Here is a 23,001-nt window from a genome sequence, read left to right on the forward strand (position 1 = left end):
GGAAGAAGCCCCCACTCGATCATGCAACGTGTCGCGTACGTGCACAGATGGCGCCCCTGTCGCCCCCGCTCTAAAGCCCCTCAATCTCCCAAAGTAGCGCCATTCGCTTCCCTCCTCCTCCGCTCGGCGCGGCCTCGACGGTGGCGCCGCCGGTGGTGGGCCTGCCGTAGCAGACGACGGCTAACACGCTACGGGAGGAAATCCGCAGAAAAGTTCGTTCGAGCCCTGCGGAGCAGTTTTTTCAATCGAGATCTTTCTTCGTCAGTCGGTAACTGGCCTTTAGAATTTCGTGTTAGAATTGCGGAGGAAATAGAGAAAATGACCATTATTCAAGGCGTATTTAAGGCGTAAAGCGCGCGACGTTGAGAGTTCGTGTTGCTGAAACACGACGCAAGCACGCGGTGTACTCAAACACGCGCGTAATTACCAATGTTTCAGGTGTTGACAGCGTGAAAGTATGCGTACGTGGTTTCGTAGGTTCATTCACGTACCTGCAGGACACTTTTGTTCGGTCGGCGCGTGAGAGATTCCGGCTGTGTGCGGTCAACCCTGTTGCCAGGCGGTCAACATGCCTGGCAACAGGGCCGTTTTTTCATTGCGGGGTGCTTTGGTAATCGCGACGATATGTTTTTTTTTTTTTTTTTTTTTACAGGTACTGCTCCAGGAGGGCACATGTAATGGCTAACGGAAGCCTCTGAAGAGCACGTAACATTACACTAATGCAGACGTCGCAGGGAGTGTTCGCATACAAAATTGGCTGTCCGCGATCTTATACCCCCGTGGCATGCACAGGCTTCGGCGAACCCCATCTAGCGCTGGTTCTAGCTTTGGTGTTGCCGTTGCCGCTTTGGTGCCCTGACGGCGCCGTCAATAACACGAAATAATGACAAGTTGTTACACTAGTAAATAAAATTTATTGAAGAAATACAATCGCGCCGAGGCGCCAACTTCTAAAGCAGCACTAGCGCACGAGTATTATGAAACGCCAACGAGGAATTTACCGGCCCACGTACGACTCTACGATCAAAGTGCACGTTAAACATCCCCAGGCGAGCTAGATAAAGTTATCCGGAGCCATCCACTACGACCTCCATCCTAGCTTTAGTCGCTTCGGAACGTTAAAAACATTAATCACCACAAACCAAATCAATACATGCGGGCGTACATTCGAAGCTAAAAGACTGCATCGTAAGTAATAGTGAGCCTTGCAATAGCGTTGAGAATGTGCTAACTTCTGGTGGAGCTCAAAACACACCCTGAATAAAGTCGCTTTTATGTCACAGGCCAGCTGCAGATGCGTGCATTTCACCGCAAGACGATACTACATGAAACAAAGAGAGCACATTCGAAAAAAGAAAGTCAAACAACGCGCTAAAAACCACGCAGAGCATGAACACCCACTTTTCCGAAGCGGAAGGCGTGAACTAGGCTCAAAATAAGAGGTTGTGAGTAGCCGTGGCCCTTACTTCACTAAGCCGTGCGCTCTTTGCCACTTCCTCGAAGTCAGCCCGCCCGATCCTGCGAATCCACACTTCTTTTTGCGTTGCGCCCGCCGGACGGCAAAGCAAAAAGCTTTTTGCCCTCGCTGTGTCTGTTGCGGCAACCGAAGGTGCAGCAGCATGGTATCGCAATTAAGTTCTCGGCCCTGCACATTCTATTACGCTAACGCACTCCGTCAGTCCGCCTGCCGTACTTTCGTCGCGCAGGCCCAACTGGCCCAACAATGGAGGTCGGCGCGCGCTGGAAAAAAAAAATATACAAAAGCGCGGCGCCTGCTCCACGCTGGAAAGAAAAAAATATACAAAAGCGCGGCGCCCGCTTCCACGTGACACAGATTGGCCAATGGGGGAGCGGAGGACGCTGGGGCGACAGGAGGCGTGGAGGAGGACGCGCCAGGGTGAGCGGGGTGGCGGAAAGATCTAAGAATGGCGCTACTTTTGAAAGATTGAGGGGCTTTACCCCGCTCGCTCAGCCATAGTAGGCCTAATCCATCAATCTCAAATCAGTGCTAATCGGGAACGATAAAATTGAGACCTAAAATGCGCGATTCTTCTTTTAATGCGGGGTTTTGCATTTTCAAACTGCGCAGTGTGTTATGGGGGACACGGTATGTGCTGGGGCTTCCGATTCATTCCTGCCATTTGGTGTCCTTAAACGTGCGCCTAAGCGTAGGCACATGAATGTTTTTGCATTCCACCCTTCTCGGAAACCTACCAGGAATCGAAACCCCGCGAAGGTTGCGCCGCGGATCTTGAGGCAATAAGTGGCTGAGCGCTGTGCAAGCGCCATCTGTTTATCGTGAGCTAAATAAACTGTGAGAATGGTCGATATGAATTGCTAAATGCTATTGCATTACGAAAAAGAGGCTGAAAGTGTGACAGCTATTCGTATAATTAAGAGAGACGGATATGATAATCGAGCACACACGGCAAACCATTGGGGACCGGTAAATTATTTGAAATCTGAAATTTAATATCCTGCCCTGGCACAAGGCTGTGCCAGGGCCGGATTTCCAGACGCTATTTTTCCCATAGGCGAAAACAGTTTCTCATTCTTGTCTTAAAAACAAGCCACTAATCGTGCCAAGTGTTATACTAAACGAAGTCGACAACAAAATGCGATCGTTCTGCAAAATTTGAGCAAGAACAGCGCAGCGGTGAGTACAAAATCTTTTTTTTTTTTTTGAACACGCGCAACCAAATATTCAGGACCCTGTATATCTAGGATAAAAGTCATGATTACACAATCGAATTCTACGCTCTAAGAAGTTCTAAGAAGCTTTATTCGTTTGTTGAAGATGATAAGAGACTGCGACTGTATTGTTATGTCGACTACCTCTGAATACATATTCAATAGTTCCGCGGTATTCGATGATGCAACGATTGCGTGCCTTATAGGTTAAGCTTATAAGTTAAATATAGCAAAGCTGATTTTATGTTTTCAGATGTGGGTAGAGAACCCTAAGGGACACGGGATGGTGAAATAAAGCGGGGGCGAACAGAAACGTATTATGGCAGGAACTGCCCAGCGCCAGCTTTCTGTGCATATGGCGCGTCCCGCGCATCGTCTGCTACAGCGCGTCGTCTGCTGCAGCGCGTAGAGCAGACGAATAAGAGATAATTCTCGCTACGTAACCAAGGGATATGATAAAGAAAAGCATTACTTACGTGGCCACTATATTCAAAAAAGAAATTTTGGGCTCAGCTATTGTTTTGTTGGATTTGCCAGTGGGCAGACGACACTACAGGCCTTCAAAAGGGAGGTGTGTGGGTGGATTGACATGCTTCCCCACTTTTGACGGTGGGGGTATAGCGGGCGCAGAGGTTCAAGCGCTTCCCCAAATGTGAATAATTGGGGCATCAAGAGGAAGGAAGGGGGGTGGAACTTTTATCTTGTCGCATCGCTTAATTCAACTGCATGCGTTCTAATGTCACTACATTGGCTACAACGCAGATGTAGCTTCCCTGACCAACTACATAGCCTGTGTGCGAATTCAACAATCTATATTTATTTTCCACTATATTATAATGTCTCCATGTCTCCAGTATATATGCTATCCAGTCTCCAATTTATATTACCTGGTTCGTTTATCTATGCGTGGGAAGCCGTTGTTAATTGTCAGCTGTTAATTTCGTGCTTCTATCCCTTTGTAAAATGGCGTCGTCTGCTTCCACTTTTTCTAAACCGCGATGTTGACCAGCTCCTACTCCAGCTTCTTTCTGTTGCCTTCACAGATTGAAGTGTTCGCGCTGTTCCACCCGACTTGGAGGAAAAGCAAAAAAAAAAAAAAAAACTCCAACGCTGTCTGTGGTCTCCTGCCACCCATCGGAAAAAAGCGAAACAAGACGGGGCATTCCAGAGCCCTGCGGCATGTGCTGCCACCACACCACAAACGAACGAACTAAAAGGCTCGTCTGCGCGTTTCCGCGTTCAGCGAGCGTCAGTTCCGCTTGTTCGTTTTGGCTCGCTCGCTTCCTCATAGCAACAGGATGATAAACAAAGTACTCCCAAAAAAACAAGTAATCCGTTTGATGACGTCCGACGTTCTTGAAAAAGCGCCGGCGCCCGTGTCCGCGAAGGTTACAGCAATTGCCAAGCGCGAGCACATATGCCGCCCCGTTAAACGAACGACATTCGCAAAGACGGGTCGGCGCGCGTTTACTGTACTGTTCGCGAGCTGATACACGTACTGCCGAGTTAGATACACTGTATACAGCGGCGCAGACGTATTGCGCAAGCCATCGAAAGCCGCGCCGGCGGTCTGGAGGGTGTCGCAATAGCACGAGAGCCGTCCGGGTCCGTTTTTTCTTTTCTTTCTTTATTTGCTTGGTGTCGATCCCAACGGCTGAGCCCTGCCGCTCCGCCACTGGCGATTTCAATAACGAGGCCGGCAGCAGCACATCGCGTCGGAGTCGCCCGAGATCGGACATGCGAAGGATGTCGCAGCACCGGGGAACTGCGGGAAAGTATGCGTGTATAAAAGAAAGGCGGCGAAGGCCAAGCGACGCGCGCGGCCGACAGGCAGTACAAGACGAAAAAATAAAAGAGGAGAGCAGCGAACGGGGAATGTAAACATGACACAGAGACCCGCATTCGCAGCGGCGTACCTCCCCCGCCTCCCCCCCTCCAACCTCCCTCAACTATATCGATCTCGGAAACGCGCCGCGCATGTCGCAACAGCAGCTAGCGCGCTGCAGCCAGCGTCGTCGTCGCCTCCAACAGACCCGGCTGAACCGGTGTCGTCGGGGGCCTACTCGATTTACCACCCCCGTCGTCGCTGCTTTTATGATTTTTTTTACACAAGGAAGCGCCGAGCATCGCGGAGCACACATACACAATATTTGCCGATGCAAAACGCGTTTCTATCGCGTCGGCTTGCATCGGGAAGGGGAAGGAGGGGACCGCCGCCGGCGTGCGTGCGCGGCTGCATTTTCTGTCGTCTGCAGCGGCAGCGTTTGGGCGAGACGCGATGGACGGGGCGAGGGGAGAAGAGGAAAGGAATAAAACTGGTCACGTGATCCGGCCGCGGCGCATGCCGGGAGGTCTGGCTCAGGCGGTCGCCATTTTGGAGCGCGGTGTGTACGGTAATGTCGACGCAACACAGGGCTTCGGACAACGATGCCTGGGCCCTTCTGGCCCTCAAATCGGCGCCCTCGAGCCCGTCGCGGCTCCAGTGGAACCCGGAACAGAAAGGGGCGGCCATCGCGCGGCTCGAGGGCCGCGAGTTCGAGTACATGATCCGCCAGAAGCGCATCTCCATCGGCCGCAACAGCAGCCGCGGCGAGGTGGATGTAAATATGGGCCACTCGAGCTTCATCTCGCGCCAGCACCTCGAGATCTTCTACGAGTGCGCGCACTTCTTCATGGTGTGCAACGGCAAGAACGGCGTCTTCGTCGACGGCGTCTTCCAGCGCAAGGGAGCCGCGCCACTGCCGCTGCCCAAGACGTGAGTAGTGAGCGGGTGCCTTCCGACGCGCACGGCGCGCCGGCCGTAGCCGACGAGAAACCATGTGTGCCATTAGGCCTGACCAACACATGGTCGGTTCGGGCTTGTTGCTATGCGTACTCGCGTCGGTCCGGACTCCGTCGCGGGGCCCCCGCGGGCACGGTGCTCATATCGAGGGTCACCTCCCCGGGACCCGTCGTTTCTAATCGGGGCAGGGCGAAACCTGCGGTGGCTGGATCCCGAGGTGGTTGCCGATCGGGCAATTTGTTTACACTTGTCCCAGGTTGCGCGCTGGGGTGGGGGAGAGGGAAGGAGGTGGCTTGTTTACCATGGCTGACTGACATTGAAAACAAGTTTAGGCTACGGTGTGGCCCCGTGTTTGCCTTAAGTATTTCCATTTATTTCCCCGATCGGGCGCGTATCGCGTGTCGGGGAAAAAGAAAACAATGATCGGAGAGAGCTCGCGACTGCGACCTCGGGTCGTCCGCTCAGGCTGGAACGCGGCGGCCGCTCCGAACCCCGTTTGGCTCGTCGGTGTCCACACCTTTTCATTCATTCGCGACGGCGAGGCCTCGTCACTTCGAAGCCTCGTCCGTTTTAGTAGTCACGACGGCTGCGCCTGAAGGCAGCAGCCACAGTGGGTTCCTGTTCTTCATCTAACGTGTTCACCCTCCCTCCCCAACTTTTCTCCGTACCGTTCGTTTTTTATGTTGTTTATTATTTTATATTTTTATCGCGTGTGCCCGCTCGCGGCGTAGGATGGGTCGAGTTTGCGTATCCCCAGAAGAGAGAACTACGCCGCGTCAACATCGCCGTCAGCCGAGCAGGCTAGGTGAGGGCGTCGAGGAGAGGATGGAGGTTGGTTTCGCCGCTCTTTCCTTATTCTGTGTTTTCGCCTTTTGCTTCTTTCGTTCTCTCCCGTACCCCCCCCCCCCCCCCCCCCCCTTGCGCGCTGTTTACTTTTGCGGGCTCGCCCCGTCGTCTGCCGCTGCTGCTGGTTTGCCGTTTGTTGCTGCTGCTGCTTGGCTTCTTTCGCAGTGCCGGCTTGCAGACGGCACGTGTTCCGTCCCCCTGTTCGGAATCGGCGCATGCCACAATATTCCTTCTTTTTTATGTTTTCTTTTTCGCGTCGCGCCGACTGCCTCGAGGCTCGATAGTTATTAACGTGATAGCGTTGAGGGCCCCGTGTCGCAAAATACCCGGCGTCCAGTGGCGACCGTGATTTCGCAAGAAAAGTCATTCTGGACCACGGAGAAGTTTCTGAACTAATCGAATTTCTCAAAGTAAAACGCGTCAGAAAAATCGCGCAGTACGACTTGCGCGCAATCTACAGACAATATAGCGTCGGATTGTAATTTGAATATGCGAGAAAACGTAATTCTGTCACACGGAAACCCAAACACGAACCCCGTTTCCTGCGTCTCCACCATTCACGGAGTGGCGCGCCTGCTTCCTTGAAACACTTCCAGATGGCGTTTGCCTCTGCGCATCCGCGGCCAACGCAAGGTGCCGCGTTTCTACTAGAAAGCTCGCCTTCGTGCGTAGCGCCCTCCGCCAGCGTTTCCCGGTAAACATTATGGTTACATAAGCTGCAGTTGTCGGGAAGCGTGAGAAGCAGTCGGGGATATTTGAATGCTATCGCGTTCCACTCTTAAAGGCTAAGTTTAAGCGCCCTCCAATTTTTTTTTTCGATGTTCGTCGCAATGCCGGCTAGCGAATGATTGCGCCTAGCTACACTTTCGATTGCTCGTTCTAGCGCGAACGAGTAACGCCAAAGAAGGTTGCGTAAGATAGTGGCGACGAAGTGTGTCTTTCCTCACCAAAAAATGCCCCAGTGAGCGATTATGAAGCCGTGTTATTTATGCCATAGGCTAACGTTGCCTACTTAGTGAACTGTCAGGGTGCTTTGGAACGAAGAGTCGCAATGGGGTATTGGAATCTGGGATCGCCGATTCGGTGTATGACCTCCCGTGGACTCTTACCCCGAGCGGGTAGTCGTTCGTTAACTAAGTGCAACGTTAGCAGAGATGCTGCACGAGAATCGTTTAACCTTTCACCCACTCCTCTCGTCTCCCCTTGTTTCGGTTTCGCTATTGCTATTGTTATTATTATTGTTGTTTTTGTTGTTGTTGCTGCTGCTGCTGCTGCTGTATTTTCCGCACCCTTGCCAAGAGCATTGCGCCGGCTAGATACTGGCATCTGCTACTTGTTTGTTTTAGACATGTCGCTGATTCATCTTGTTTTTTTCCGGTTCGCCGTAGAAGGCGTGAGTCGCTCCATGCGGAACGCGCTATATACAAAATAAAAAAATAAAAAAATAAGAGTAAAGATGTATCAGCATGAGACTGCGGTGGTATCGCCACGATAAGTGTCCCTCCCAGCGCACACCCTCTTCTCACAACAAGGCTGCCGACGTTTGCATCCCGGTATTCCCCCCCCCCCCCCCCCCTCATTCTTATCGCGTTTTTTTTATGGACACTGGGCTCACACCAAACAAAGGCCTGTAAGCACCTATCTCGAAGCCGCTTGTTTCTGAGGCCCGTAGCCCCGCACTTCGCGAAAACGAAAACACGTTTGATGACGGACGCACGCTGGCGGTCCCGTGCTTCGCGCGAACACCACCAGAGGGCGGCAGTGTAGCGGCGCTACCGTTAATGCTCGTACGAGCAGAAGTTCGGACATCTCCAAGTGGCTACTTCCTCGTTTCCACGTGCGAGGTGCCAAAAAATACGGCATGTTCGTGTACAACGTAAGGTCGTCTCCATCGCGAAAATCGCGGAATGGTGTCACGTGGGAGATCTCTTTTGCATTTCAGTTGGTTTCCATGAAGGAATTATTTTGCTCCTGTAGTCTGTTCCATACGTAGCAGCTTACGCTGCGAAGGTTAGAGACCCCTCCCACCATGACCATGAAACATAGTTATGCTATGCGTTGTGTAATTAGGTGTAGCATCAAGCCTAATTACTTCTATGTTGTAAAGTGTGATGTAATCTTTACATTCGAGGCACTGCAGATCTGAACTTGCTGCTGAACGAGCCGAGGGAGACGTTTCTGCGGCCACAGCGCAGCGCTTCCGGTCACGAACAAAATACAGTTTGTTGCATACGGGAAGCATAAATAATGTGTCATTTTATGTAACCTTACATCTGCAAGATAAACTTCTAACACGTGTGTGATTTATTCCATAGAGCGTCACAGATGACCACGCTGCTTGTGTACGTAATTCCTCAGCTCTGTTAAGTATAAGATAGAGTATAGTTGAAGTAGTATTAGTAGCAGTATAAATTGTAGGAATGGAGAAAGGAAAAGCTTGTGGGCATTGTAACTATCACTTTTCACTGGGCACCTAGACGAATTCAAGCTAGCATGAAAAAAAAAGGGACAAATATTTTGAACTAAATAGCTCTCTTTTGAATTTTAAAACAGTGAGAGTCAGTGTTACAGTGTGTGCTGCGAGGTATTGTTGGGATTCATGCATGCTTGGGCTAGGTGATGCACCGTGATAGCACATCCACTGATTTGCATCTGCCAACGTCTTTCAAATCATCCATTGGTGCACTTTCTATTGAAACGAGTGGACGTAAACGGATCTGGATTGACTTGGCTGAAAATGTAGTGTGGCAGGAAGCTTAGCGAGCTTGTAAAGGAGCCACAACCGCAAGAGTAATGCAAAGGACAACGCCGATGCCAACTACCAACAGAGAGGTCACACACTGGTGAAAAAGAGCTACAACTCAAGAATTGTCTGAGCATGCTTATGGGAAGGTGTCGCAATCAAGCCAACTTTGGTCTGTGTTTGTGCACTGTACAAATATCGGTTCAGGAAAGACAATTCTTTGTGAAGGATAACCAAAGATTGGCTTTTGCACATGATACTGACTGCAGTTGTCAGTACGGCTTACCTCAACCGTAAGGCTGACTAGAGCTTCGCTATCTTTGAAATTCAGAGTGCATTTACATTCCTGACAGTGCAATGAAAGGTTTCGCCGCTGTTCGACCTCTCAGTTGATAGTCGGCATTTGTGTTATTCTTTCAGTTCTTCTTGTGTCGTGGCAATGTACCTGGGGGCTACCTACACCAATCTTTTACATGCTTTGGTTCCCAGGATTCTCCTATAGAGACCTACTGCTTAGCCTTTTCAGCTAATTCATTATATCAAGTCAACTTGAGCCTTAATTTATTCATTTGCGCATTACTTGTTAAAAGCCACTATCTTATCTGATTGTCCATGCAATAAATGCCACATCTTCGTACGAGACACCAATAAATTTGAAAGACTGAGACGACAGTGTGCATTATGGTTCTGTTGCTTAATTTGGTTAATTATTCAGCTATTGTAAATTGTTCTGATCACCTTGAAATGGTTACGTAAGGAACAACCAAAATTCCTCAAACTGTTTTAAAAGCCTCATTTCAAAAATTTACTGAACCATAACATTTACGGCTGTGCTGTGCACTGGTGGCATGTTTCTCTGTGGTAATTATTGCTTGTTATGTTGAGAGCCAGAAACGGGAAACCTATATCTGCAGTGGTTTTAGCCCCAAGGAGACTCGACGCTCGCCCCTCGTTTGTGCAAATATTTGTTGTCTGCTGTGTCGGTATGAGATAACCTCTCCCCGTGTTGTCACGCCATTCTCTTAAGTACTCTTGTGTGCGTTGGCATGGCTAACAGTAAACTGTGTATTCACTTCCTGCTCATGAAAGGTCATAGTTACCAAAAGAGAGCAAGGAGCATCCGAGCTAGCCCTGTTACAAAGGAAACACATACGCAGTGGGGTTCACTGTTAAAAAGAACACCTAATTAGAATACCACCAGCCTTGATTGCTACTAAGGTTAGAAAAGTGATCTGCAGCATTTTTTGTTGTTGTTGTCTACCGGAGGCATTATATGACTCATTGATGGCCACAGAACACATCACCAGTGATTATTGTTATTTAATACTTACACATTCTATGCACTTTACGGTGACTCATTTTTTAACCTTTTTACGGCCTCGTCACACCTACCGATCGCAGCTAATCTTTGCATCTCCTTGACAATTCGTTGGCACCCCATCACCACTTGCATGGGGCTCTTTGGCCATATCTGGCTGTTGCGCCACTAAACACCTCACACCGTCGTCGGTCATAGAATTCCTTCAAACTTAAATACTCTTTCTGTTACGTAAGACTGAATACCGAATCGGCACTCCCTTCAAGAGGAAGCATTAGCTCGGGGCCTACTCCAATTTCTCTATTCAGATATGGGTAAAATGCAGAAATGCACTCACGAGATAATCGCTACATCAACTTGAGTGAAATTGGCTGCATTTAAGGGGAAGTTTTAGCTTGGGGGCTCCCATCTAAATCCATCAGAAAGGGGAAATTGTCTTCCTCAGCAACAACTGCACTGAGTTTCATGAGGTTTGTTGCATTTAAATGCAAAAGGTAAAATCTAATGACTGTTAAAAACTTAATTTTGATTTAAGTGATCAATGTCTTAATTTTCATTACTTGTAAAATTTCAAAAATAACTTTCACATTTACAGCTCTGTAGATCACTGAAAAAACTACATCAATATTCTGTAAAAGGCACTTCATCCAAAGTGGGCAGGCAACACTGATGGATTATGCACTGCTGTAAAATATACCTGTTTTGTGAGTAGGACATTTGCATAACACTTGTAAACATTGTAACAAATTCATGTAAGCTATAAATTTATATAACAAATGTGTCCGCATTATTTATTCTAACAGATGCAGTTTGGCAGAACAGCGATAACGGTTTTGGAGCAATGTTGCTCATTTGTAAACATTGTGCCTCTATGTATTTGAAACACCAATTTGTGGCAACTTTTCTAGTAATTTCGAGTCCTTAAATAAAAACTCGGCTTCCGACAGTCACAAGAATGCAACTTTCTCTCTCATATGCAGCAAACTTCATTGAAATAGGGTATGGGAGTTGTTTTATGAAAGATTTTCTGCAAGTTACGTGTATTTGAATAGGCGACATCAGACGCCTATTCCTCTTAAAGAAGTTTCCTTAAAGATGTACTGACACAAGAATTCTAACTCAATATAACAGTTAGATTATATTGCTGTGAGGTCGTATAATCTGTACATTAGCTATAGCAAATGTAGCTTAGAACATAATTTAATTTTGAAGTTAATTCGTTCAAGTTGAATAAATCAGAAAGTGCAGCACCTTTTAATTTATCAGCTTAGGTTCTGTTTGTAAGCAGTGTTACGCCACGAGTTTTGGTGTTTGATTTCAATCGCTTGTGACGTCATCAGCATGTCTTGTTGCCCAGAAGAGGTTTCAGCACTGTTTGCATTGGGTGTCTTGCACTGACCCCACACTGTGTGTACATTATTATGAAAAGCATGAATGGACAGAGACGAGTGAAGAACAGATCAGCGCTTATTAACAATAGCCTTTTTTTTTACATATAAGGACTTCAATGTGTGTACATGTCGAGTGATAGCCCTTCACCATGCGAGCAAGGCAGGATTACTCTTTTCGCATAATGAACACTCGCCCAATTTGCCATTTTGACGAAGCATACGTGCAAACTTCTTGCTGTTTAAAAGGGCCCTGAACCACTGTTTGTCGAAGTAAAAAAATGCATTTCAAGTTAGAGTATTTCAGAAATACTTTGCTGCAAAAAGTTCTTCAATGCATTCAGGAAAAGCGAAGTTATTGGCAATCAAACATGGTGTTTGCACTCCTTCAGTGATTTGCGTTGCGAATCATTGAAGAACAATGCGCAACCTAACTGAATGTCACTGTGGCATGCAGTTCAAATTTGGTTTTGGATGTTCACGTAGACGCCACTGTTTCTGATTTTGGCACCTATGATGCGCCAAATGCAGTTGTCCTCAGTGCGCTCAGCCAGTGGACTCGTGGCAGCAGCCCATGGTGGCTGCAGTATCTATGCTACGTAGCAGACCGCAGCTGCATGCAACTGCAGCGTTTGCTTTGTGCGCCATAGGGCTAGAGTGCGCACTTGCGCTCATATTCTACCGTCTGGCTGTGCTACGTGGTGTGGACCGGCTTTTTTCTGCATCAGCTTGACCAACCGATAGTAACCACAACCAACTTGCGCACTTCGAAGTGCTATCACTAGCTCCATCATTACGAAGGGAAGGTGTCTAACCAGGAGCGGCCAGGAGTAAGCACACGCTGGTAAGCGTGTGGGTGATCTGACCTTAAGGTTTGCGTGGTTCTAAGCTAGTTGTGCTCAAAACTAGTCAAAATTAGCGATACCCAGTGGCTACGACACCGATAAGCAGGATGGCCAACGTATAATTCCTGTGCAGGTGGTCGCGGCCAAGCGTGATCAGACGATACTGGGCTTCTTCCAGAAGTACGTAATTATTATGGAAATTCGAAAGCAGATTTTCGCTTACTTCAGCCTGTTTATTAAACTGCATCAATAGATGGTACACAGTAACAGCATGAAGAAGCGCACTGATCCTAACACTCTTCTTGATTGATGTCAGCTATTGGCCAATAGCAGCTGCGCATGAGAACCTGCTATATTACAGAATAAAGCGTCCAGAAAAGAGTGACAAGCAGGCTTCTGTTGAAAAGACAGCATTTAAGAGAAAGGTGACTTGCGCTCCGCTTGTGAGATCCACGCACCGTGCACGACTGCAGAATTTGGCTGTCATTTTCGCAGCACATGTGCGGGCTGTGTTTTTTTACCAAGCCCGAGGAGTGGCTCAGGGCTACGGATTACCGGTGCAATGGCCAGCAGTCAACAAAGCATTCGAATATTTTGGTGTTGTCCTTTTCTTTCTTTCATTTTTTTTTTTTTTTTGCAGCAGTGTTATTGTCAAAGGGAATTATCATAAGACTACATTAAGCTAGTGATTATGTTGCTACCAAGGTTTCACACCATCAATTAGAATATGTGTGTTTGCGTGCTCTCTAGTTAAGAGACTGTGTCACCAGATGTCGCTACCAGCACTGTTTCTGTCGTACGCGTCCTGCTATCCTGTAAGACTCAAATGGGGAAGTTTGCGGACATGCTAAAACATGGCTAAAGCCCTCTTATGCCGGGATCATACTGCATATAGTGTGAAACGAAGTGTTACAATGGCGTAGCAATGCACCTGTTTCCCACCAGGCTAGCAGACAAAACAGGAGCACAGATGGCACATGAGACGGTGCGCTAGTGTGCATCACAGGTTTGCGCGCTCAAGTGACCATCGCTGTTTACAAGCACGTCTCTTACGTCATGGGGTGCAAAGTGCACTTTGAAATCGAAACCGCGACTGGTCGTGAGATATGAGCGTATAACAAAACAGTCGTCTGGTGCTATAGCAAACCAGCTTATTTCGCATGATTACTGTGTCAATAGCTACTGATTATGTGCAATAGACAGAGCCCAAATAATTTTGCATCAATACTCGTGTAAGTGAGGAAGTTACTTTACTTACTACAGCCAGTGGAATGTTGTTTTAGGGCCTGATACTTTTTACTAAACTAGGCATTCTGGGTTTAAAATTGGCAAGTTTCTAACAAATTTGAGCACCGAGTTTACAAATCTTTAACTTTGTGCCAATAACAGATGTCTCAGTTGCGTAAACTGTGCCTGTTAGAGCATTTAAGGTATTCCAATTTGATATGATTTACAGCTCACGTGAGATTGTTGCAGTGCTTATGAGGGCTTTGAAGTCGTCCTCACAAATTTGTGCAATATGTCATTAGCTTGAAACATTGCACATAAAGATTTTTCCCTTCATTCAGCTTTCAACAATTCTTCCTTAAGAAAATTAATGGCCTAACAATAAATCTGCTTCCTACAGTCATTAAAAGTAATTAACTTTTTCTTTTTCATTGAACAAGCCTCATCAAATTAGGTACAGTGGATGCAGAGCAAAACAGGCTTCCCTGTTCGCATGTGTTTAGATAGGAGCTTCCGAAATAAGGTTTCCACTTAGCAGTTGGCTCTACTGTACCTTGCAACTTCTCATAGCCTCTCCTTCTTGGAACAAATCCGAGCACCTGAATATCAGCCGTGGCATACAATGCAGGTCGCACCTGAATCAATTTTCCTGTTTCTTCTGCTTTCGTAAACGTGCTTTATGCAACATAGTGGGTGAGTTGAAGACTATAGTCGGTATTATAATTAGTAGGCGATGGTCTGGAAGTTGCGCAAGCAGTGCAGTCATTGATGTATTGCTCTGCGTGTTTGTCAGTGCTGTTGCTTTGGATCTGCAAGGCTTTCTACAATATAACTACTCAGCGTCCTACAACTTGTGGAGATAAGGTTGCATCGAACCACACATTATTTGAGAACTTCTGTGCTTGTATGCAGCATTATGCATTTTGCTCATAGGCACAAGTGATGCGCTCTGGCCTCCAGCCGCAGAAATGTGACGCCGTCGTCCTTCGGTAGTGAATAGATTTAGAACTGGGTCTCCTTCATGTCATAATTATTGCCATATTTATGAATATAAAAGTATGGCAGTTCATGTTGCATTCATTTACATGATGCATAAATATATCTGTGTAGTGCACCTTTTTTTATGTGCTCAGTGACAGTAGTCTCTCTTGTCTGCATTACATTCCCTGGTATATATATAAGATTTAATATAGTTTGTTAGCCTTCACGTTTAGACTAAGCATCAACCACAGCCAGAAGAACTTTTACGCGCTATGTCACCGTAAAGGGGCCCAAACCGTGGAAGTAACTGTGTCGAGCCTGCAATATCGTGGTGGCTGATCACTCGGCTATTGTCTCAAGGCACATGTGCGGTACCAGGTGGGATCGGTGAGTGTCGTCTGCGTGTATGCAGACTGTGCAGTCTTTTGATACACTGCACACTGTGGTGTCAGCATGGCTGCTTGTATATCCTCCCAAGACCTGAGTCGAGCTCAGGGACATAATTGCTTTTCAAAGGTGGTTCCTATTACTGACTTGCCACCGAAGTAAAACAAAACTTCTTTCATTTACATGCTACTGTTAGATGCTAGAAGCAGCACCTCCATCTACATGGACAAAGTAACCATCCCCTCATGTTTTATTTGGTTGAAACTGTTTTTCTTTGCACATACATAGAGAGGAATATGCAACAGTTGTGTGGTAGGTTACTATGTTGACGCTGCATTCTAAATTTTCCTCCTCATTTTGTGGTATTCGAAGCGCACTTAAGGGGTGATTCTCGTCATCAGTGACAAGATAATGGTCTGTATCAAATTAGCGTCAATTTTCTTGAACACTGGTCGCAAGGTCGCAACGACTTGGTGCTCTGCATCCTGACATCATATCCGGAATGAATATGTTATGTAGTATATTCCCAAATTAATTTTGGGAAGGAACAAATGTAATGTCCTTGGGGGTCTTGGCAGGATATACACTTAGACATTTGTTGCACTACTTACTTCTCGTTTTTGTTGAAAACACAAAATACTTAATAAAACGTCCATGAACAAGCTTGTCTCATAGGTAGGCTAATAATGCTCAACATTTTAAGATGTCTCAGCTGAATGCTGTGAAATGCAAATGCAGATAAAAGACCGCTTTATACAGAATTGCACCCAAGAATGGTTTCGTTTTAAGAATGACGACACGGATAACTTTATTATGTATACTAACTCTCAAGAAAAAAGTGTTTCGTGCCCTTTAGTTAGGGAGCTCCCACTGCCTTCGTAATTTGTGCTGGATTGTGGAACACAGCACAGGTGTTATCTCCAGATGCAACGTGCACAGAGCATTTATTCACAAGGCGCCTCTGCACAGCAACAGAGGAGCATTACCTATGATGACGTCAAGCCCATTGTCACAGCAGTGCGTTGGTCCCTTTTTTCGTAATGCCCACTAACTACAAAGGGATGGCAGCTATAGTGGGCTGCTGCTAAGCAAAATGCTTCAACTTTCATCTCCCAGCGGAGAAAGTATTTATCAAAGTATTTATCAAATTCAGTAGGTACTATGCCCTAGTTATCACAATAACATTCATGACAGAAACAACAACGTAAGAAACAAAAACGGAGTGATGGACACATAACTTCATAACATTGGCAATAACATGTTGTAATTAAGAAAATGGGACCATGAACATCTCATTATACAATGATAGTACTATATATAAATGAATAAACTGTTCATCTGAATCTCTACTTACGTTTATTTGGTGGGCAAAGTGTGATTGTTGGGCAGACAAAAGATTTAAACCTCCCCTGCATAATTTTGAGCTGGAACGATGGCACTAATAATCATTAGATTGCACAGTATCTCCACGCATTTGGGGCCTGCTTGTGCGGGTTGGTGTTTCTTATCACTATCTCCAGCAGGCAGTGCCAAAATAGGCGACACTCATGGGCAACTGTGACAGTAATTTATAGGCGGCATTTGCTGCTAGTCATCCATTTTTTTTCACATAACATGCAGTGGCTCAATAGCTATGGCAGTCGGCAGGTGTATGCATGAGGTTGCAGGTTCGATTCCCCTCCTTCGCGGCAACGGCATTTCAGTGGCAGCGCAGTGCAAGAAAAGTGCTTGTTGATCAAGCTATAGATGCATTTTAAAGAACCCTTCAAAGTGGAAATTAACCCTGATGCTTCCACTAGGCTTCTCTCATAATCCTTGTATTTCTTCGAGACGTCAAAGCCTGTACAATAAACTATCAGTCAGTCAGTCAGTCAGTTTGCATTTTTGTCGTCTTTGGCTTTCTGACAGTCTACTCCAAGACTGACCTATTTGTGAACAACACTTTTGAATACTCCTTCGTTCCTCATCTCAGGCAGTTACCGAGTGAAGTGCACTTGACGCTAGTGTAGTCGTTTGAGATGAGGTGGGAGAAATTTGAGGGTCCCCTAGAACTACAAAGCGCTTATGATGTGTATTTTTACGCGCTAAGTGTATTTTTTTCTTACCAGACATGTGACATATACTGATATTGTTGATACAGTTTTCGCCGTAACGTAGGTTTGTACGTTTTCTCATTGTCATGCAGTTTTATTTCGTTTATATTGTTTGTGCCGTGCGTCACAGCCCCTAAGTTGGGATTTGCAGTGTTTGAAATAAGTAACTGTAATGCACCCGTGTAGCTTGACTTACGCTTTTGCATCTGTGAACCCTAAGTGATTGAATCGTCTACCTTAAGCTCTCCACTATGGTCACTTCATGTACGCAGGTTTAGCTTGGTGTCTAAATATTCATTCATTGGTATCATTGGAAAACTGGAACAGTATGGGGATCCTTCTTAACCCTTTTCGATGGCTATTGCTACTTGCTCGGAGCAGCCTTCCACACTAGTGTTACACATCCTGGCATAGTTCACACAGTCGCAGTCACCGACAAGCTCAAGTTGGCATCTGTTGATATGGAACTAGGGATAAACAGAGATGGTGTTTTGCTTGAATCTGTTTATTGAGGAACACCTTTAGCATGACTCGTTAAGGAGTTGTCATTCTGCCGTTCCGTAACTTGTAAGTGTGCTGTATTTCAGCCGTGCGGTCCTTCACACTTCGATCTAGAGTGCTGAATCACATGTGCTGCGATGATAAAAGGATAAAGTTGCAGATTCGCCTTAATGGCATTGAATTGATGGGAATAGCAAAGTATTGGGTTATCTTTAAAAAATCTGGATTGTTTGTGCTCTTACAGTGGTGTGATCCTACATTGCTCTGTAGCACAGCAGTCAACTGCTCTAGACAAAAGTGCTGACATTGTTACAAGAGTAAAGCAAACTTTTCCATCTTAACAATAAAGGGAACCAATAAATGGGGAGGGAGAGGTCTGCACTACATGGTTGCCGTTCATTTCAGTGAACATTGTGCACAACTCGGGGCCCATAAATAGGATATCATTTCTGGGTTGTACCACTAGTTAGGTCAAGCACCTCTGTCAGACTACAAAACTACTCATGACACAGTGATGTGCATGAGAAAAGACAAAAGCTCCACTGTTAGTTGAAGTTGCTAAGATTGCAGTAGTGACTGCCGATAACAATTGGACCAAGGACTGTATGTTCATGCATGTGCAAAGTCATGTTTTATTGTTTATAAAGATTCGTTCACTTGGTGTTTGCGCTCAGCTTGAAATCCTCGACAGTCGGACTAAATGCTGTTTGTGGATTTGAAAAGTCACAATTTTTTTTTTTATTCGCTTAGGTTGCCACACGGCGTAACTTCGAAATGTTAATGGAATACACTATTGTTTATGAACAGCTTCTTAGTGCAGCTTATTTTGACGTTTGAACTTCTCAGCTCCCTTCATTTGGCATTAATATACAGGTTTCCAGATGTCGTACATCGAAACAAGGTTGCTATATACAGCTGTAGTTTCACCATGAACTTGAGAGAACTGTATTATAGCCTTCAGTCATGTTTAATGCGTTATCCTGTCATGTTACTGCAGTGCTAGCATGTTGACTTTTGGATGCGAAGGTTTGACAGCTCAGCTGCAAACTCGCTTTTACTTAGTGAACAGTTTCAACACTTGTTAAAGGTCGGTGCGACTGAGCTCTGAGTCTATAAGTCTATTGAAACAGTGGAATGTCAAGGCATGGAGTACTTTTTCAGGCTAAACACTGCTTGCAACCGTTGACCACAAGCATGCTTTTGTAGCAATGTTTCTAATTTTAAACATTTTTCTGCTGGCTTTCTTTCCCTTGTAACTGCATGCTAACGTATAACTAGTGGTCATATTGTGAAAAGCCCTTAGCAACAGGCGAGCACTTAAAGCATTTCACTCCACAGAATAATAAATGACGTATTGTTTAAAGCATAGCCTATGCTCTCACTGTAATATTTTTTAGTTTGTATTTGACATTTTGATCATACAACCAGCATTCCAGCCTTTCTGAAGTTTAAGTTCGGAATTCCTTGTGCAGTAAAAATGTCTCTTGATTTTATTCTTTTCTTGCTTCCTTTTATACCGTGCAGTGTGTAATGTAGAAGGGAGGAATATTCTTTGCAATATTTCAGAGGAATTTATTTCTCTGTCATTTTGTTGTAGTGCTTTATGCATACAATGTACATGACACCTTTGAACCTGCTGACTTCTAGGATTAACACTTGACAGCATTTTGCAATAATTTTTTGCGCCTTGTCAGATAACTTTTTCATAGTTATTTCAGACAAGGTTGGAAAACTGACAGCAACGCCAGGAGTCCTCAATGTATAAATCTCTTTTTAAGCTCAAATTCACGTGTCTCTTTAATATCGTGCAGGTCTGCAATAAGTTAAACATGGTGCATTTTACCTTTCCATTATTAACGCTCATTGCTTCGAATGAGTAACGTGTGCTGCCACGAAAAGAAGCTTGGTTGCCTTTTGCTGTTACTACCAAGAAATATTAGCCTGATTACTTGCAAAGTCTGCAATAGGTACACTTGTGAAGCTCCTCGGGAAGCTCTTCATTGTAAGTTGAATGAGATGCCATGTATTTTTATGTTTTTTCTCCTTTCTATAAGCACATTCATTGTTTCCTCTAAATTATAACTAGGCCAAGAGCTACAGTATATCTTACTTGTGCCTTGTTTTGCAGACACGCATTTACACTAGTAGTAGTGGTAGTAGCATTTGACTAGTCTAATTTTAGGAATAAGCTCTTTTTGTTAGCCTTGTATAATTGTAGTACATAATTTTTTCTACCTATGACGACAACATAGATTGCATGTAAACACTGTTTATTGGGTCATCTATAGTTTTGGAACAAAAGGTGTTTGCATATTTGCATTAAGCCGGTATGCCGAACTAACTATTTGGAGCAAAAGACTCGTTCAAGCTGTTCAGCCTATTACTTTAATATGTGCATTTTCACAGAAAGTACAGCATCCAAACTGCTATCCTCATTGCAGTTTCTTTCAATAGTTTTTTGTTACTGTTGTTATCTTAATTTTGCATAATTTAGTTGCACAGTTGTTACTCGTAACACTGGTAACATTATGCCAGGATTTATATGCCCCACACAGAGAATTTTTTTTTTTGTAATTCTTATACACAGCTGTGCTGCTGCGTAACATTGTACCAGACCATTTGCATACACCCTTGTACTTATTTTTATTTTACAATAGCGTGTTCGACACGTCAACTTGGACATAATGGCTATTTCTCTGAGGCAGGCTGTCATAGTAGCACACATTTGCATTTTACTGTAGGCAGCCTGCTGTCATCTCCAGAGCTCGTCAAGGAAACATGTTTTTGCAGATGCTTATGGTAATCAGATGCCTTGTTCAACACCTTTAATGTCTCTAAGCTTTAAACAGCATGTTCATTTGTAGCTCTTCTGGGCTGCAAGTGTTATATGCATTCGTTTAGATATGTGTCCTGAAAACATGAAGAATTTTGAAACATGAAAAAAGAAAGAAAGTTCGCTATTTAGGTCCCAAAGCAATGCATGGTTATAAAAAAGATGTCAGTGAAACTACAGACCGTAGGTGTAGCACATCCGACAAGGGACAAAATGACATAGACACACACACACACACATTGCGCTACTTTCAACAATGTCTTTATTTCTAGGATCATTGCTGCATACCCTTTGCCTGGTGTGATTAACCGTGATTGAACAAGGAATGTTGCTGAAGCTAACGTTTTGAGAAGGGGACTAGCTTTTGTCTGGACAGCAACTGCTTTCGACATACCTTTTTCTACCACATTTAATCACTTCGAGCCTCCACTTTCCTGTGAACCTGTCTCTTCTTTTGGGTTTCTGATTGTGTATGTCAAAGAACACATGCTCAGCACATACCAATGTCAAAATCGTGACCTCATGTGAGATTCGTAGTTTAATCTGTGACTTATAACAGTGTGCCCAAAAATGTTCTCATGATCATAATGAGATGGATGGTTTGCTGATATTTCGCCATCTAGCAGATCCCAGATATATTTATTTCATGCTTGCAGTGATGCGGCTGCTGCAGGTAAATATTCTGTAACCATGGCTAGGCTTCAGGATTGCATACTCTGACATTCCGTAGTTTTGGTGACAGTCTGTTGTCACTTGAACTCTTCTGCTTATTTTATTCATAGTGCTGCAGCAATTTAGCTTTTTTTTTCGGTGTCTTCATGCCCGGTGGATTAAGCTGCCAGCCATAGTTGGTCCAGTCGCACTTGCTTTCTGTTGCAGCATCTTTCCTCAAAACTAGTCCATGGCCAGACATGACTTAGAGCTGTAAATGGCCATTTTCTTTGTGCCTACTTTGAGGCAACATATCCATGTACGTGGCGCTGACAAAGCCGGCGCGGTTTCTACTAAAAAAGAAGGAAAAGCAAGTGTAGTTTGGAATTAACGTTGGCTTAATGAGTAAGAGAGTTTTCTTCAAGCCGGCATTCAGCACGGCTTGAACACCTAATTATATTAAGGCTCAAGTTAGGAGCCAAGACTAGCCAGCCGCCGTGTATTGGGTAGGCGTTTGGCGAACGCGTAGTGTGTCTGATTTCTCCTTGACGAAAACGCACACAGTGCGCGATTGGCAATGCGTGTTCAGTTGGAGGCCAAAATATTACGTGTGGAATCGCGTCGCAGTTTTTCAATTTTTTCTTTTCTTTTTCCGTTGCGAACGATGGAATTGACTTAGACTGATAGTATAATTAAAAATTCTAGTTTCCTTGATTTCACGGCGATAGGTTGATTATTAAACGAAACAAAAATCGAGATCAGAGTACCCTTTTCTTTTCCTTTGGTTTTTTTTTTTTTTTCTCGACGAAATGTCAGCGCCTATGTGTTAGGGTGAAGTCATATTTGGGCTGTTGTGATTCAATAAGCGTTCGTGGAGCTTGGAAAGTTTCAGCTTCCTTAGAGATGCAGTACAAATTGCACAATCCACGTCTGCTGATAAAGAAAAGAAAGAGAAATGTAAACTAGGCCCGAGCAGACGCCGTCAAAATTCATGACGTCGCGGCATGCCGGCGCGGGAACGTGACGGTGGCGTCGCCACCGGTATTACATTTTTTTTTTTGTGCGTCTTCTCTGGCTTACGAAGTCTGATCTCAAGAAAAGTGGTTTTCTTTTTGTAACACCGTCATTCATTAATACAGCTCAAAACGTATTTCTCTGTAGTATCCTTTCAACTCGCGACTGCGGTCGCGCAGGCCAACTTCTGGAACTTCTGGAAGCCGATTGCAAGTACGTTCGTGTGCTTGCTTTGCGACGGCGCGTGTTACGGTACGTCTAGTCTGTCTGGCCGTGCCTCGGCATCACTTTGTAGGTTTAAGCGGAAGTCGGTGGGTGGCGTTTTTTTATTATTTATTTATTTAGGTGCTGCGAATTTGCGGGAACGTGTGTCGCAAGCTGCCCACGAGGGCGTTGCGGAAGCGCTATCCATTCGCCCGACTGCTGCAGACGACAGCTCGGGCGACGGTGGTACGCGGCGACGTCTGGCCGTCAGCTAACCCTCGGTGGGGTTTGCGGCTAAGCTTTACGAAAGAACACGTAGAAAAATGCTCTTGTTTATAGACCGTATGTGCGGAAATGACGTGAAACTGGCTTTCCCACGCGCAGTAAACCTAGCCAAGGTCACCGAGCGCTTGCTAGTAGAACTTCCAACACTGGCGCATATAGACCATAGGGGTTGGTGGGCAGCACAGGGAGGTGTCTCAGGAATTCCACCAAGA

General features: G+C 45.4%; 1 protein-coding gene across 2 annotated transcripts in view; it reads left to right on the forward strand.

Moving 5' to 3' along the window:
- Positions 1–5,033: 5,033 nt before the first annotated feature.
- The window catches only part of FoxK (forkhead box K), a 78,804-nt gene continuing 60,836 nt past the window's right edge, over positions 5,034–23,001 (forward strand). For both annotated transcript variants that reach the window (XM_050173935.3, XM_050173936.3), the window contains exon 1: positions 5,034–5,446. In XM_050173935.3, the coding sequence (XP_050029892.2) occupies positions 5,088–5,446 (359 nt within the window). In that variant the 5' untranslated portion in view covers positions 5,034–5,087. The remainder of the gene's footprint in view (positions 5,447–23,001) is intronic.

The sequence above is a fragment of the Dermacentor andersoni genome, chromosome 8 (assembly GCF_023375885.2).
Source record: "Dermacentor andersoni chromosome 8, qqDerAnde1_hic_scaffold, whole genome shotgun sequence".
Classification (NCBI taxonomy): Eukaryota; Metazoa; Arthropoda; class Arachnida; order Ixodida; family Ixodidae; genus Dermacentor; species Dermacentor andersoni.